The sequence below is a fragment of the Lithobates pipiens genome, unplaced genomic scaffold (assembly GCF_037356315.1).
Source record: "Lithobates pipiens isolate NorthernLeopardFrog02 unplaced genomic scaffold, aLitPip1_a1.2 Scaffold_18, whole genome shotgun sequence".
Classification (NCBI taxonomy): domain Eukaryota; kingdom Metazoa; phylum Chordata; class Amphibia; order Anura; family Ranidae; genus Lithobates; species Lithobates pipiens.
The window spans coordinates 2,671,331-2,689,822 of record NW_027507758.1 but is presented as its reverse complement, the minus strand read 5'-3'; the positions used below and the strand labels follow the sequence as shown (position 1 = coordinate 2,689,822).

The window sequence follows — 18,492 nt, the reverse complement described above, 5'->3', positions numbered from 1 at the left end:
GTGTCATTGTCCTGGTGCTTCAAAAGTGTAATAAATAGTCAACAAGTTAGATGTGTAATTTATGCTCCTAGAACACGTGATGGCGCTCCCTGCATGTTGGGCCTCTCTATGTGGCCAGGCTGTGAAAAAGTCACACACATGTGGTATTGTAATACTCAGGAGGAGTAGCAGAATTTTTTGGGGGGTGTCATTTGTGGTATACACATGCCACGTGAGAGAAATAACCTATTACAATGACAATTTTGTGGAGAAAAAAATAAATGAAAAATCTTAATTTTGCAAAGAATTGTGGGAAAAAAATGACAGCATCAAAAAGCTCACCATGCCTCTTACTAAATACCTTGGAATGTCTACTTTCCAAAAAGGGGTCATTTGGGGGGTATTTGTACTTTCCTGACTTGTTTGGGTCACAAGAAATGAGATCGGCCACCAGTACATCAGGTGTGATCAATTTTGTGCGATTCGCACCACAGCTTGTAGACTCTCTAACTTTCACAAAGACCAAATAATATCCACTAATTTGGGTTATTTTTTACCAAAGATATGTAGCGGTATAAATTGTGGCCAAAATTTATGAAGAAAAATTAATAATTTGCATAATTCTGTTACAGAAACAAAGAAATATGCATTTTTTTTTTCAAAATTTTCGGTCTTTTTTCATTTATAGCGCAAAAAATAAAAACCTCAGGAGGTGATCAAATACCACCAAAAGAAAGCTCTATTTGTGGGAAAAAAAGGACAAAAAATTCATTTGGGTACAGTGTTGCATGACTGAGTAATTGTCATTCAAAGTGTGAGAGCACCGAAAGCTGAAAATTGGTCTGGGCAGGAAGGGGGTTTAAGTGCCCAGTAAGCAAGTGGTTAAGAAATCTGCAAAAATGTCCACAATTCTGTGTTTTTCTGTCACTATGGGGGGCTGTGTGTACATTAATGAGGAAAAAAAATGAACTTAAATGATTTTAGCAAATGGCTGCAATATAACAAAGAGTGAAACATGTAATGAGGTCTGAATACTTTCCACCCCCCCCCCCCTCCCCCACTGTGTGTGTATATATATAAATATGTTTGGGGGTTCTAAGTAATTTTCTAGCAAAAAATATAAATAACAAAAAGTGCCAGAAAAGGGCGGGTGTCGAGGTGGATACACTGTAGCACTTGACTTTTAAAAAAATAAAGTGAAGTTCCTCTTTAGGCCCAGAGAGGAAATTTGTTGTTGTGGAGGTTTAGGGTCAGGTGGGCAGATAAGTGGATGGGGGAATCCTCCCCGCTGCACTATTGTATTGTGATGGCGGGGAGACTTCCCCACTGTCAGGACACACGGATCAGCGCTGCGGGATATAGTCTACAGTGCTGATCGGGAGAGGAAAATCGGACAGATTGGCAATCACACTGCCCATACATGAATTGAAATTCAGCCAGTCCCTACTTAAAGAGGAGTTATGCCCCCGCCCCCTACTAAAAAATGAAAAGTCAGCAGCTACAAATTCTGTAGCTGCTGACTTTTAATATTAGGGCACTTACTTTTCCGTGATGTCCGCACCCCAGCCGATCGGCTCTCAGGTGCTGCCGCCGCCATTCATGGTAAGGGAAATCATCAGTGAAGCTTTCTGATGCCCCATTCACATGATTCAGAAATTCCGTCAGAGAAAACGGAATTGCGCTCAAGCTTGTCTTGCGTACACACGGTTCACAGAAAAATTCTCGGAACTTTCGACCGCCAAGAACGCGGTGACGTACAACACTACCACCAGCCGAGGAAATCAAGTTGCTTCCGAAATGCTTCAGAGCATGCGCCGAATTGTTTCTGAGCGTGCGTGATTTTTTTTTTGCTCGTCCGAATTGCATACAGACAAACGCATTTTCGGATAAGAAACCTTTTCCGACCGAAAAATAGAGAACCCGCTCTCAATCTTTTGCTGGCTGGAATTCTGCCAGCAAAAGTCCCGATGATACACCCGGTTGGAATTTCTGACCAAAAGCTCTCATCCAACGTTTGCTGGCAGAATTTCTCATAGTGTGTATGGGGCATAAGTGGCCCGGCAGCGGAGGAGGAGGGGCAAACTTCCGAGGGACGGCGCCACGGTGCACTCTCCCAGAAGTGGGGAAAGGGTACCTGACAAAAACAGGTACCCGCTCCCCCCTCTCCCCCCTGAAAGGTGCCAAATGTGGTTCCTGGGGGGGGGGGGGGGGAGATAAGCGGAGATTCCACTTTTGGGTAGAACTCCACTTTAACCAGTCAAATTTCTATCCATTTATGGCCAACTTAATTCTTCTGTCTCTAGGCCAGGAGACCCTCATGGCAGCTTCTGGGGCCCAACTACCTGCATCTCTGTCTAGGGGACACAGAGAGACGGGACCCGCAGCCTACTATGGGGCTCTACTGTGCCCACACAGCCAGGAGATGGAAGGACTATCGGCGAGGGGTGTTACCAAACTCCAGGGGCCGTGGCTACCGGATCACTGAGGAGAGGGGGATGGGGCCCGTTAGGTCAGCTTCAAGAGGTAAAACGTATAAGGAGGCTTGTTCTTCAATTTTCACTTTAATGTGTATTTTATTTTATGTGTCCAAATATTTGTACTTCCATTACAGATGATGACTTAATTCAAGATTTCCTGTGGATGGACTGCTGCTGTATAATAGCGGACAAGGTAACCTATATATATACACACAGTACATCACCTATAGCACCACGTGAAATAGTTTTATCATGTCTAGAATGTACTTCAGATTACATGGGCTGTACTCCTTTGTCTATGAAGTCACCCTCTAGCACAGCGGTCCCCAAACTTTATGGCTCCAGGGACCAGTTTCATGGTAGCCAATTGGGGGGGGGGGGCAGGGTCGACGGGCTGGGGGAGGGTGGTGGACGGGTTGAGGGATGGGATACTCACAAAGTCTGTCCTCAGCCCCCTTCACACCACAACCCCCCCCTTTACAGCACAGTCCCCCATTTATATATCAGTGTCCACATTACCCCTTTAAATCACAGTTCCCCCTTTAAAGCAGTCCCACAGTGTCCTCAGTTCCCCTTCACATCACAGCCCCCTTTACAGTGCAGTCCCCTTTACATTAATGTAACGTGGACTGCTCAGTAAAGGAGGCACTGTAATGTAAAGGGGGGGCTGTGATGTAAAGGGGACTGCACTGTAATGTAAAGGGGACTGCGCTGTAAAGGGGGCACTGTAATGTAAAGGGGGCTGTGATGTAAAGGGGACTGCGCTGGAAAGGGGGCACTGTAATGTAAAGGGGGGCTGTCATGTAAAGGGGCACTGTAACAGAGACCCTTTAAGTGCCCCCTTTACAGGGCAATCCCCTTTACATGACAGCCCCCCTTTACATTACAGTGCCCCCCTTTACAGTGCAGTCCCCTTTACATCACAGCCCCCCTTTACATTACAGCACCCCCCTTTACAGTGCATTCCCCTTTACATCACAGCCCCCTTTACATTGCTGTGCCCCCCTTTACAGTGCAGTCCCCTTTACATCACAGCCCTCCCTTTACATTACAGTGCCCCCTTTACAGTGCAGTCCCCTTTACATCACAGCCCCCCTTTACATTACAGTGCCCCCTTTACAGTGCAGTCCCCTTTACATCACAGCCCCCCTTTACATTACAGTGCCCCTTTACAGTGCAATCCCCTTTACATCACAGCCCCCCTTTACATTACAGTGCTCCCTTTACAGTGCAGTCCCCTTTACATCACAGCCCCCCTTTACATTACAGTGCCCCTTTACAGTGCAATCCTCTTTACATCACATCCCCCCTTTACATTACAGTGCCCCCTTTATTGTGCAGTCCCCTTTATATTACAGCGCCCCCTTTACAGTGCAGTCCCCTTTACATCACAGCCCCCCTTTACATTACAGTGCCCCTTTACAGTGCAATCCTCTTTACATCACATCCCCCCTTTACATTACAGTGCCCCCTTTATTGTGCAGTCCCCTTTACATTACAGCGCCCCCTTTACAGTGCAGTCCCCTTTACATCACAGCACCCCCTTTACATTACAGCTTCCCCTTCACAGTGCAGTCCCCTTTATATCACAGCCCCCCCCCTTTACAGTGCAGTCCCCTTTACATTACAGTGCCCCTGCAGTCTGCACCCTCTCCTCCTTTCCTCTCTATTAGGGCAGAGGCTGGTAACAGTCCGTGTGCCCTCTCCCGGCTCCTCCGCCCACCCGCTCGGCCGACCATGCCATCCTATCACCAGGGCAGGGAGTGGGAAGAGCTCTCTCCATTCCTAACTGCAGCTCCTCCCGCCCCCCTGCCCTGCTGATAGGATGACATTGTCGGGCTGGCGGAGGAGCCGGAAGAGGGTAAACAGGCATGCCCTGATGCTGCGGTAGCCCTGTGCAGACCTCCGTTACCGCTCATCTTCTGCTGTGTGGCCTGCACAGCAACAGGCCATGGACCGCCACCGGTCCGCAGCCCCAGGAATTGGGGACCCCCTGCTCTAGCACATAAGCTGGTCCATTAGTGTGCAAGGGGGAAAAACGCCAGAAGCATTTTCTAAGCTACAGAATCTTTGTATTACTAGTCAACATAAGATAAAGCCAACGCGTTTCTGGGATTCATCAGGACATGGCGAATGGAGAAGAAAGGAAACACGTAATAGACTGGAGCCCCCCAGAATCATTTCATACATAACAATTCAGTATATGTTTCCTTTCTTCAGCATTTCTTATGTTCTGTTCTGCTAATTCCCCAACATGGATTGGATTTAAATGTATGTAACTCTTATTCCTTTTTCATTCATTGAAATGAATTGTATTATTTTTGTTGGACTCTATATCACACTTCTGGGGACTCTCATGCATACTGGTTGTTGCGATGAAACGCGTTGATCTGTGTCTGTTACTCCCTGGGAGAGCCGCCTAAACCGGAAGTCATTTCTTATTCCAGATCTCATACCTCACACTTCTCCCCCCACCCGCCGATCTGTGGCATTCCGCATCACTAAAGGCCTATGTATAAAAAAACTGGAGACAAAAAAATAAAAGATTATAAAAATAATTGGAACTGAACCCAAAAAAGTTAGTAAAAAAAAAAAAGATGCTCTGCAGCAGACAGCTTGCCCGGAGGATGGTATAATCCAGGGGGTGTCCAAACGTTTGACCTTCCTGGGCCACACAGGAAAGAAGAGGACCGGTCTTGGGCCGCACACACGGTATCTCACAAAAGTAAGTACACCCCTCAGTGACATTTGTGTAAATCTTTTCTTCTCTCTTTTCATGTGACAACACTGAAGAAATGACACTTGTCTACAATGTAAAGTAGTGAGTGTACAGCTTGTATAACGGTGTAAATTTCCTGTCCCCTCGAAATCACTCAACACACAGCCATTAATGTCTAAACCGCTGGCAACAAAAGTCAGTACACCCCTAATGCCGCGTACACACGAATAAACTGTCTTTTCCGACGGAGTTCCGACCGAATGGACTACACACGATCAGACCAAGTCCGTTCGTATCGAACGCAGTGACGTACAATAGGACTAGAAAAAGGAAGTTCGATAGCCAATAGCTGCCCTTGCGTCGTATTTTGGTCCGTCGGATCAGCACACAGACGAACGATTTTCCCCGATAGGATTTGATTCCGTCGGAAAGATTTAAAACATGTTCTATTTCTAGGTCCGTCAGACTTTTTGAAAAAAAAATAAAAGTCTGCTGAAGCCCCACACACGCGATCGGAATATCCGATGAAATGATTCCGTCTGACCTTTTCTGCTGGAAAGTCCAGTCGTGTGTATGCGGCATAAGTGAAAATGTCCAAATTGGGGCCCAATCAGCCATTTTCCCTCCCCCGGTGTCATGTGACTCGCTAGTGTTACAAGGTCTCAGGTGTGAATGGGGAGCAGGTGTGTTAAATTTGGTGTTATCACATTGGAGGAGGAGAGAAAATAGGGTGTTTGATTGCGTAGAATTAATCCTTCTTGAAACTTAGACAGAGAGTAGAAAGTGTTTTTCTAGTATGAGCAGAGGTGGGCTATTTTCATTCTATCTAAAGTGACACTGAAGGTGGATATCCCTTGGGCTGGGAGTTTCTTTTTCCTGGGGTATTCAACTCGTTTTAGGTTAAAAAAAAAAATGGAAAGCGCATATCTGGGGGAACGGCGGGGTTGGAAACATATTTGGTTCAGATAAGCCATGGTTGATATGTACAATGTTACTATTCTTAAAGTGGTTGTAAACCCTTACAAACCACTTTGACCTACAGGTAAGCCTAGATTAAGGCCTAGATTAAGGCTTACCTGTAGGTCCAAGAAATATCTCTTAAACCTACACGGTTTAGGAGATGTTTACAAAAAGACAGGCACTGTTGTCTACGGCGCATGCGCCGTAGACATCGGCGCACAGGCGCACTGAGCAGGCCGCAGATCACTGCGATATGATGCTCCTGTCGGCTCCCGTGCGCATGCGCGGGAGTGACGTCATCGCGGCTCTGGCAAATCACAGCGCCAGAGCAGCGAGACCCGGAAGTCACTCCGGGATACATGGCAGCGGCGAAGATGAAGACGGAGGACCGCTTCGGGTGCTTCGTTCTCAGGTAAGTTATTCATAATGAGCTAGTATGCTATGCATACTAGCTCATTATGCCTTTGCCTTGTAGGTTGCATTTTTTTTTTTTAAATAGCCTTTACTTCCTCTTTAACCACTTCAATACCGGGGCCTATTCTGGCACTTCTCTACTCCATGTAAAAATCATCATTTTTTTGCTAGAAAATTACTCAGAACCCCCAAACATTATATATATGTTTTTTTTTAGCAGACACCCCTAGGGAATAAAATGGCGGTCATTGCAACTTTTTATCTCACACGGTATTTGTGCAATCATTTTTCAAACGCCTTTTTTTTTTGGAAAACAAAAACGGTTTCACGAATCAAAAAAATTACAAAACAGTAAAGTTAGCCTAATTTTTTTATATAATGTGAAAGATGATGTTACGCGGAATAAATAGATGCCTAACATGTCACGCTTTTAAAATTGCGCACAATCATGGAATGGCGCCAAACTTCGGTACTTAAAAATCTCCATAGGCGACGCTTGAAATTTTTTCACAGGTTACCAGTTTAGAGTTACAGAGGAGGTCTAGCGCTATAATTGTTGCACGTGCTCTAACGCATGCGGCGATACCTCACATGTGTGGTTTGAGCGGCGTTTACATATGTGGGTGGGACTTACATGGGCGTTTGCTTCTGAGTGCGAGCTACCGGGGACAGGGGCGTTTTAATTTTAATTTAATTTAATTTTTTTACTTAATTTTTTTTTATTTTTACACTTTTTTTTTCATTTTCTTTTTTTTTTTGATCACTTTTATTTATATTACAAGGAATGTAAACATCCCTTGTAATAGGAATCTATGTGACAGGTCCTCTTTATGGAGAGATATGGGGTCAGTAAGACCTCCCACATCTCTCCTCCAGGCTGGAAAGCATGAGATCAGGAAAAAAAATAAAATCACCGATCTCATACTGATAGCCGCGATCGCGGCTTTGTTTACTTCCGGGTACTCTGATGGTCATACATATGACTGGCGACCATCTGGTCACCCGAAATCTCTATGCTCGTCATCCGGCGGCGGGTGATTCTTTCTCCGGGCCCCTGATGGCACGGGAAGAGCCCGGAGAAGCACCGGATGGTGGCGGGGGGGGGGGGGAACGTTGCCTCCCGTTGCCTATAAGAACGATCAAGCGGCGGAACCTCCGCAATGATTGTTCTTATCGTGCACAGAATCGCCGGCCGGAAAGATTGATATCTGAATGATGCCTGGAGCTATAGGCATCATTCAGATATCCCCCCACAAACTTTTTTTAGTTACATAGTTACATAGTTAGTAAGGTTGAATAAAGACACCAGTCCATCCAGTTCAACCTGAGTGAGTGTCTATTGTCCCTATCCCTGTACATTGCACACTCACATCGGTCCCTACCCTCAAGGATCCAACAATCCAAGGTCCCCATTCATATACTAGGGCCAATTTGGGACAGAAGCCAATTAACCTACCTGCATGTCTTTGGAGTGTGGGAGGAAACCGGAGTACCCGGAGGAAACCCACGCAGGCACAGGGAGAACATGCAAACTCCAGGCAGGTAGTGTCGTGGTTGGGATTCAAACCAGCGACCCTTTTTACTGCTAAGTGAGAGTGCTAACCACTACACCACTGTGCCGCCCTGTCCTGCCCAAACTAGAGGACATCATTTTACTATGTCCGGGTATTGAAGTGGTTAATGCATCTTGTTGTGTTTTTTTTTTTCTCCATTGTTGTGGATGTAACCCATGTCGGGTGTATTGTCTGTAAAATACTTAAGTGTGCAATAAAAATATAAAAAAAAAAAAGTTCAAAGTGTAATTTCTTCAGTGTTGTCACATAAAAAGATAGAAGAAAAGATTTACAAAAAAATGTGACCGAGGGGTGTACTTACTTTTGTGAGATACTGTAAAATACACTAACACAGGGGGGAGCTGATGAGCAGAAAAAGTCTCCCTCTTCTGCTTTTTTTTTTCATTATAAAAGTAAAAGAGGGCGACATATGACGAGTGCGATATCCGATATCTGACACTGTGTTTGATAAACAAACGCATCGATATCGGCTTGGATGGATGGAGGATGGATTCTCGATCAATTCTCAGGCTGCTCTTCAGTTATTTTGGTTCTAATTTTGCCTTCCTGTGATTCATCCATGAAAATAGTCGCTGACATATATATCGGTGCTGCCGGTGTTCTGACAAAATCTGTCCCCCCCCCAATCGGATAGTGTCCGCCCCGTACTGCGCAGGCGCAGCGCTTGCGCAGTACGGAGGAGAAGGAGACTCCGAAAAGTCTCAGAAGAGGAACGGCGCCTGCGCACTGAGTCCAGGTGCAAGCCGCCCCATCCAAGTGGACACACGGTAGCACATAGTAAGAGGGCCCCTCGTGGGCTCGCTTCGCTCGTCACACTACGCTCGTCACGCTTCGGTCGTCACGCTTCGGTCGTCACGCTTCGGTCGTCACGCTTCGCTCACGGCCTCGCTTTGCTCGGCTATCTTTTATTCTAACTCTATCTCCACTTGGATGGCGGAGACTGAACCTGCACTCAGTGCGCAGGCGCCGCTCATCTTCGGAGACCTTCGGCGTCTCCTTGTCCTCCGTACTGCGCAAGCGCACTACAGGGCGGGCACTATCCGACGGGGGACGGAATTCGACACAACGCCGGAAACTGATGACACAAATAAGGCTCGACGATGTGAAGAGTGGGAGAAGATAAAACGTATAAAAGTCGACAAAAAGATACCCTGTCACATTTTGCTTTGGCCACATGTGTTTGCTAAGTGTAAAGGCATTTTTAACAACCAACCCCCCCAAAAAAAAATTTTTTTTTTAAACATTTTTAGTAAATGTAAACGTAAAAATGTAAGTTTGCAATTTTGTGTCGGGCCACATTTGTAGCTGTCTTGGGCCACAGGTTGGACGCCCCTTTGTATAATTTACAACCAGCTTTAAAATCTCTCTAATGCAGCCAAAACATTGAGGATAAGATACATTGCATATCTGTTCTTAGGGTAAGGCCTTATGTAATGTATGTTATCCTCGATGTTTTGGCTGCATTAGTCAGTATTCTTTCTTCAGGATTTCTTATCATCTACTGACCTGCCCCTCCCCCTTTTCTCTATAAACATAGGGGGGGGGCACTGATCACTGCCCGCTCCCAGCACAGAGACCGAGCTGTCAGTCTGTACGGATGACAGGGAGTCAGCTGATCATGTGACCTCTATGGCCCCATTCACACCTCGGCGTTTTGTAGCTTATATCAGTTATTCTCTATGGAGATGGTTCACATCTCCGCTACAAGTCACCTGAAGGGCAATGCGTTATTGAAGTGATTTTTGTTCCATGAAAATGCATGGAAACGCTTGATTTGGGTGTTTTAGCACGTTATTGAGTGTTTTAAAAAAATAAAAAAATAATAATAATAGATTCAAAAACCATAACCCTAAATATTAACCCAAAATCCTAATGTTGACCCCTAACCCTAAAATTAACCCCTAATCCTACCCTAATATTTACCCCTAACCCTAATATTAACCCCTAATCCTACCCTAATATTTACCCCTAATCCTTAACCCTAACCCTAATATTTACCCCTAATCCTAACACTAATAGTAACCCCTAATCCTAACCCTATTATTTACCCCCAACCCTAATAGTAACCCTTAATCCTAACACTAATAGTAACACCTACTCCAAACACTAATATTAACCCCTAATCCTAACCCTATTATTTACCTCTAACCCTAATAGTAACCCCCTAATCCTAACCCTAATATTTACCCCTAATCTTAACCCCTAATCCTAATAGTAACCCCTTAATCCTTACCCCTAACCCTAATATTAACCCTAATATTTACCCCTAATCTTAACTCTAATATTAACCCCTAACCCTAAAATTGACCTAATGTTAACCCTAATCCTAACCTTTAATATTGACCCATAACCCTAATAATAACCCCTAATCCAAACCCTAATATTAAACCCTAATAGTAACTTCTAATCCTAACCCCTAACCCTAATATTAACCCCTAACCATAATATTAACCCCTAATCCTAACACCTAATTTTTACCCCTAATCCTAATATTAACCCCCAACCCTATTATTAACCCCTAATCCTAACCCATAATATTAAATCCTAATAGTAAACCCTAATCCTTACCCCTAACCCTAATATTAACCCCCAACCATATTATTAACCCCTAACCCTATTATTTACCCCTAACCCTAATAGTAACCCCTAATCCTAACCCTAATATTTACCCCTAACTTTAATAGTAACCCCTAATCCTAACACTAATAGTAACCCCTAATCCTAGCCCTAATATTTACCTCTAACTTTAATAGTAACCCCTAATCCTAACACTAATAGTAACCCCTAATCCTAACCCTATTAATTACCCCTAACCCTAATAGTAACCCTTAATCCTAACCCTAACAGTAACCCCTAATCCTAACCCTAATATTTACCCCTAACCCTAATAGTAACCCCTAATACTAACCCTAATATTTACCCCTAAACCTAATAGTAACCCCTAATCCTAACCCTAATATTTACCCCTAATCTTAACCCCTAATCCTAATAGTAACCCCTTAATCCTTACCCCTAACCCTAATCTTAACCCTAATATTAACCCCTAACCCTAAAATTGACCTAATGTTAACCCTAATCCTAACCTTTAATATATCCATAACCCTAATAATAACCCCTAATCCAAACCCTAATATTAAACCCTAATACTCACCCCTAATCCTAACACCTAATTTTTACCCCTAATCATAGTATTAATCCCCAACCATATTATTAACCCCTAATCCTAACCCCTAATATTAACCCATAACCCTAATCCTAACCCCTAATATTGACCCCTAACCTAACAAAATAAATACATCAAATTAAGTAAATAAATAAAATAAGCCCTAACCATAACCCTTAACCCCTTAAAAAAAAAAAAAAGATTAAAAAATGAATTAATAAATAAATAATAATAAATAAAAGCAGATGAAAAAGCTGAAAACATAGCAACAAATGATGAAACATGATATTTTTCTCGGTTGGCTAATTTAAAAAAAAAAAAAAAATGCTAACGCTCAAACATGCTGTACAAAAACGCTCAAAAAACGGATATACAAATGCCCAAAAAAGCGCAGGTGTGAATGCAGCCTATGACAAATAATCACAGTGGTCACATGATCTGCTGATCCCTCCCCCCAAGGCATAGGAGGCCAGGGCTGGATAGGACGGGGCTAAATTGATGTGCAGACACACACACACACACACACACACACACACAATGGTAATTTGGGTGTGATATTCGGATACTGTACTATGTATCATTATGTATCCTTTATAGGGGCACTGAGACTAATATGGATGGTGCAAATGACTGTCATTATAGGTTGCCGGGTAGAATAGAAGGCTAGAGAGCTGCTGAAGTGTCTTTCATGTGTGCAGATTATACTAATACTATACTATACTAATGACGGCGTGTTTTCTCTATTTGTGTGCAGTACCTCTTGGCAATGACATTTGTTTATTTTAAGAGAGCCGGATTCAGTATAAATGAGTACACCAGAGCTCATTTCTTTATAGCTTTGTAAGTACCATTTACATTCATGTAATGGGTGTGGCTTATTATTTTGTTCAATCATTTTTTATTACGATAGACAATGTATATAAGTAATGAAGACATCACATTGTTTCATATTCTGTACATATTCACTTTGGATAGTAAAACTTTTTTTTTTTCTGCCAGTAAACCCCTTATACAGCCCACTTCCTGTTTCCTGTCTGGTTACTAGTCTAGGCTTATGACATCATCATGACAGCTCTCTCTCTCTCTCTCTCTCTCTCTCTCTCTCTCTCTCTCTCTCTCTCTCTCTCTCTTACTCTGGTGAGAGTTTACCAGGAAGGGAAGGGAGGATGAGTCATAAGAGGGCCAATGAGAGCTGCAGAGCTGGAGCCGTGGCTCTGTGTAAACCCAGGAAGTGAACAGGCAGCGGCTTCAGCTGCCCACAGTTAAAATGGCTGCAGCCAGACTCAGTGTAGGGAGATTTTTGCAGCATCTTTGGCAAGTACAGAAGAATCACAGCATATATCAGGGATATGCAATTAGCAGACCTCCAGCTGTTGCAGAACTACAAGTCTCATGAGGCATAGCAAGACTCTGACAGCTGCAAGCATGAAACACTGAGGCAGAGGCATGATGGGACTTGTAGTTTTTCAACAGCTGGAGGTCCACTAATTGCATATCTCCGGTATATATAAAATAATATGCAAAGTGGATGGAGGGAAGCTTCAGAATGGCAAATTATGTGAGCAGACTGCAGTTCCTCTTTAAAGCGGAGTTCCCATTATAAAAACACAAAAAAATAAAAGTCAGCAGCTGCAAATACTGCAGCTGCTGACTTTTAATAATCGGACACTTACCTGTCCCGGGGTCCAGCCATTGTGGGGGATGGAAGCCCCGTTCGTCCCTCTCCCTCCGCTCGGGAGCGCCGGCTAACTGTGGGAGCCTAGCTGTGGCTGCACAGCCGGGCACCCACTGCGCTTGCGCGATCGGCGCCATGACTGGCCGCGCAATCATCTGGGACCTGTCACAAGTCCCAGATGATTGCCTAGAGGGAGGGGGCGGAGCTGATCTCCCTTCCTGCACTGAGGGGAAGTGACATCAGGAGTGCAGGTGCTGAAGAAGGCAGATTTCAAGGGACCCCCTAGCAACAGGCATAAAAAGGTAAAAAAAAAAAAAAAATTGCAAATGTTTTTTTTCCACTTTAAGCCCCGTTGTATAATCCAAAGGATCTCAACCATCAAGTCTGTCTGGGATCGGGCGGTGACACCAAATATTGATTGGATTTGGATTTCCCTTCCTTTACTTTCCATTTTGTTCATTGAAAATCAATAAAATAAAAATTAACTCTTCGATTTGTGAAAGCATTCTTACTTTACAGCATTTCTTCACACCTGCCTAAAAATTCTACAGAGTCCTGTATGAAATGCATGATCCTGCGTCCAATGAAAAACCAGAAAAAACCTCCGCGCTCACCAACTTATGTGACAATATCTAGCAAATAGAAGTTGCAGCCAGCGACTGTCGTGTCTTCCCACACCACAAATCACACGCAAAAACTATCAGATATTTTTATGGTATTTATTTGATATTTAATGTACACAGTGCCTTGAAAAAGTATTCATACCCCTTGACATTCCCCACATTTTGTTACAACCAGAACCATAAATGTATTTTATTGGGATTTTATGTGATGGACCAACACAAAGTGTCACATAATTGTGAAGTGGAAGGAAAATTATAAATGATACAAATAAATCTGTGAAAAGTGTGGGGGAGGGGCATTTGTATGGCGCCCCCCGGAGTCAATACTTTGTAGAACCCCCTTTCTCTACAAGTCTTTTTGGGGGTGTCTCTACCAGCTTTGCCCATCTAGAGAGGACATTTCTGCCCATTCTTCTTCTTTGTAAAATATCTCAAGCTCTGTCTGATTGGATGGAGAGCGTCTGTGATCAGCAATTTTCAAGTCTGGCCACAGATTCTCAATGGGATTTAGGTCTGGACTGTGACTGGGCCATTCTAACACATGAATATGCTTTGATGTAAACCATTCCATTGTAGCTCTGGCTGGATGTTTCGGGTCGTTGTCCTGCTGGAAGGGGAACCTCCGCCCCGGTCTCAAGTCTTTTCCCGACTCTAACATGTTTTCTTCTAAGATTGTCCTGTATTTGTCTCCATCCATCTTCCCATCAACTCTGACCAGCTTCCCTGTCCCTGCTGAAGAAAACCATCCCCACCACATGATGCTGCCACCACCATGTCTCACGGTGGGGATGGTGTGTTTGGGGGATGGGCGGTGTTAGTTTCCCCCACACATAGCGTTTTACTTTTAGGCCATAAAGTAGAATTTTGGTCTCCTCTGACCAGATCACCTTCTTCCACATGTTTGCTGCCCCCTCCCCCACATGGCTTCTCACAAACTACAAACAGGACTTCTTATGACTTTCTTTCTCCAATGTCTTTCTTCTTGTCACTCTTCCATAAAGGGCAGATTTGTGGAGAGACGACTAATAGTTGTCCTGTGGACAGATTCTCCCCCCTGAGCTGTGGATCTCTGCAGCTCCTCCAGAGTCACCATGGACCTCTTGGCTCTTCTCTGATGAATGCTCTCCTTGCCCGGCCCGGTCAGTTTAGGTGGACGGCCGTGTCTTGGTAGGTTTGCGGTTGTGCCCATACTCTTTCCATTTTCCGATGATGGATTGAACAGAGCTCCGTGAGATGATCAAAGCTTGAGAGATTTCTTTATAACCCAACCCTGCTTTATACTTCTCCACAACTTCATCCCTGACCTGTCTGCTGTGTTCCTTGGCCTTCATGATGCTGTTTGTTCACGAAGGTTCTCTAACAAACCTATGAGGGCTTCACAGAACAGCTGTATTTATACTGAGATTATATGACACACAGGTGGACTCTATTTACTAATTAGGTGACTTCTGAAGGCAATTGGTTCCACTAGATTTTAGTTAGAGGTATCGGAGTAAAGGGGGCGCCATACAAATGCCCCTCCCCCACACTTTTCACATATTTATTTTTATCATTTTCCTTCCACTTCACAATTATGTGACACTTTGTGTTGGTCCATCACATAAAATCCTAATAAAATACATTTATGTTTTTGGTTGTAACAAAATGTGGGAAATGTCAAGGGGTATGAATACTTTTTCAAGGAGCTGTAACATGGGCTACTTTCACACTGGGGCGCTCAGCGCGCTGGCCCTCGGGGCTTTCACATTGGAGTGCACTGAGCGGCTCTTTCAGGGCGCTTTGCTGGCGCTATTTTTAGCACTTTAGCGCCTGCAAAGCGCCTCGATGTGAAAGGGGCCTAAAGGAAGAACTTTTTTTCTTTAGTTTTGGATGGAGTGGAGAGGGATTAGAACCCCTGTCAGTTTTTATTGCCGGCTGAGAGAGGGCTGCTGCACACAGAAGGTTTTTTATTTACGTGTTTATTGTACATGAACACAACAAATTTAGTTTAACCCCTTGCTTACTGGGCACTTAAACCCCCCCCCCCCCCCCCCCCTCCTGTTCAGACCAATTTTCAGCTTTCAGCGCTGTCGCACTTTGAATGACAATTGCGCGGTCACGCTACACTGTACACAAATTAAATTCTTTTGGAGGTATTTGATCACCTGGGCGATTTTTATTTTTTGTTAAAAAAAAATGTAAAAAGACTGAATCAAAAAAAAAAATGTACTTTTTATTTTGTTATAAAATTTTAAAACGGGTAATTTTTGTCTGATGAGGCGGCACTGATAGGTGGCAGTGATGGGCACTGATGGGTGGCAGTGATGGGCACTGATGGGTGGCAGTGATGGGCACTGATAAGTGGCAGTGATGGGCACTGATGGGTGGCAGTGATGGGCACTGATGGGTGGCAGTGATGGGCACTGATAGGTGGCAGTGATGGGCACTGATGGGTGGCAGTGATGGGCACTGATGGGTAGCAGTGATGGGCACTGATAGGTGGCAGTGATGGGCACTGATGGGTGGCAGTGATGGGCACTGATGGGTGGCAGTGATGGGCACTGATAGGTAGCAGTGATGGGCACTGATAGGTAGCAGTGATGGGCACTGATAGGTGGCAGTGATGGGTACTGATGGGTAGCAGTGATGGGCACTGATGGGTGGCAGTGATGGGCACTGATAGGTGGCAGTGATGGGCACTGATGGGTAGCAGTGATGGGCACTGATAGGTGGCAGTGATGGGCACTGATGGGTGGCAGTGATGGGCACTGATGGGTGGCAGTGATGGGCACTGATAGGTAGCAGTGATGGGCACTGATAGGTGGCAGTGATGGGCACTGATGGGTAGCAGTGATGGGCACTGATGGGTGGCAGTGATGGGCACTGATAGGTAGCAGTGATGGGTACTGATAGGTAGCAGTGATGGGCACTGATGGGTGGCAGTGATGGGCACTGATCGGTTACACTGATAGGCAGCACTTTCAGGTGGCACTGATTGGCACCACTGGTGGGCATTGATAGGTGGAACTTGTGGGCACTGTCAGATGGCATAAATGAGGCATAATTGCCTCTTCCTTTTCGGGACCGATGTCCCTTTAAGATGAGCCGGTGAACGGCTTTTTTTTTTCTCCTCCGATGTCAGCGTGAGGAGAAAAAAAAAAACGATCACCGAGCTTTTGTTTTGATCGTGTGATCAGCTGTCATTGGCTGACAGCTGATCACATGGTAAGGGGCCGGGATCGGCCCCTTACTCGGATCGCTGACCACCCGAGTCTCAGTGAATCGGTGATCAGAGCCTGCAGGGAGCGTGCACGGGGGTGGGCGTCATATGACGGCCTCCCGGGAATCCAGATCCGCGCTGTGCCCGTCATTTGGCCATAGCGCGGATGTCAAGTGGTTAATTATACAGTTTTCGTCTGAAAAAAATCAGAAAAGCAAGATTAACGAATGAATAAATTACAATACAACGCAACACATTACATCACTTCCCAAGCTGCATTCTGTCGTACAAGAATTTTCGTAAGTTGAGTGTCCTCTTCACTTTCGATATGCAACAAAAAAACGGACGATCGTTCCTCCGATATTCTCATCATGTGTAGCAGGCTTAAAGCCTGACCCTATGTCTGCTACTGAGGTCGGTCACCTCTGCCTTCACACGAGTGAGCTCTTAAAATGATATTAAAGACACGTTTTTTTTTTTTATGTTTTTTTTTAAAATAACAGACATGTTATAGACATGTTATACTTACCGGCTCAGTATTGGTTTTGCACAGAGCAGCCCCGATCCTCCTCTTCTCGGGCACCCCCCGTCGGCACTCCTGGCCCCTGCTGAGTTGCCCCCAGAGCAAACAGCTTACTATGGGGGCTTGCTCCTGAGTGTCTAGTCACACACAGAGCCGTGGCTCAACCCCGCCCCCTCTCTCCTCTCATTGGCCGATAGATCCCGCTGCTGTCTTAGTTAATGAGGAGGAAGAGTCCCGGAGAGTCGAAGCTGTCGTTGCACATCGCTGGATCGCGATGGAGCTCGGGTAAGGGTTTGGGGTGGGTGGGTGCTGTACAGAGAGGGTGTTTTACCTTCATGCATAGAATACATGAAGGTAAAAGAACCTTACAGCCTCTTTAAAGAGGAAGTAAACCCTGATGGGTTTACTTCCTCTTTGATTCCCTGTAAAGGTAAAGCATAATGGACTACTGTGCATCGCATCGCATCACATAGTAGTCCATTATGTGTCGCTTACCTGACACAGGAGCCAGCGAAGTCACCGCTGTCCCCTGTAGTTCTGAGCGTCCATCTTCTTGGTGGGTCTCCGTGGGTCTCGCTGCTCCGGCGCTGTGATTCGCCGGAGCAGCGATGACGTCACTCCCGCGCATGCGCACGGGAGCGGACACTCGCGGCATATCGCCACAATCTGCGGCTTACTCAGTGCGCCTGCGCACCACTGTCTATGGCGCATGCGCCGTAGACAGCGGTGGCTGTCTTCAGGTAATTATCTCCTAAACCGTATAGGTTTAGGAGATATTTCTTGGACCTACAGGTAAGCCTTAATCTAGACTTACCTGTAGGTCAAAGTGGTTTGTAAGGATTTACAACCACTTTAACTGCCTTTTGCAAAATTGAAGCTCATCCCCTTTATCTTCAGATGAATGAAACAAAAGATACAAAAGTAACATACAATGTTGCATTATATTTGTTTCAGAAGGTCATTTTTCCACTTTAACCACTTCAGCCCCAGAAGAATTCACTCCCTTAAAGCGGGAGTCCACCGGGACTCCGCGTTTTTTGTTTTTTTTTTTAAAAGCCAGCAGCTACAAATACTGCAGCTGCTGACTTTTAAATAGTGACACTTACCTGTCCAGCGCGCCTGTCACGTCCGGGAGATGAGGCCGAGATGCTGAGAGGGCTCCCCTTGCGGCCGAGTGCAGCACAAC

The 18,492-nt window shown here is 45.1% G+C and overlaps 1 protein-coding gene across 1 annotated transcript in view; it reads left to right on the top strand.

The window, feature by feature from the left end:
• LOC143986949 (speedy protein A-like) overlaps positions 1–18,492 on the top strand; it is a 41,010-nt gene that overhangs the window by 3,980 nt on the left and 18,538 nt on the right. Inside the window, exons 2-3 of the mRNA XM_077485362.1 lie at positions 2,591–2,649; positions 12,041–12,126. Coding sequence (XP_077341488.1) covers positions 2,591–2,649; positions 12,041–12,126 — 145 coding nt within the window. The remainder of the gene's footprint in view (positions 1–2,590; positions 2,650–12,040; positions 12,127–18,492) is intronic.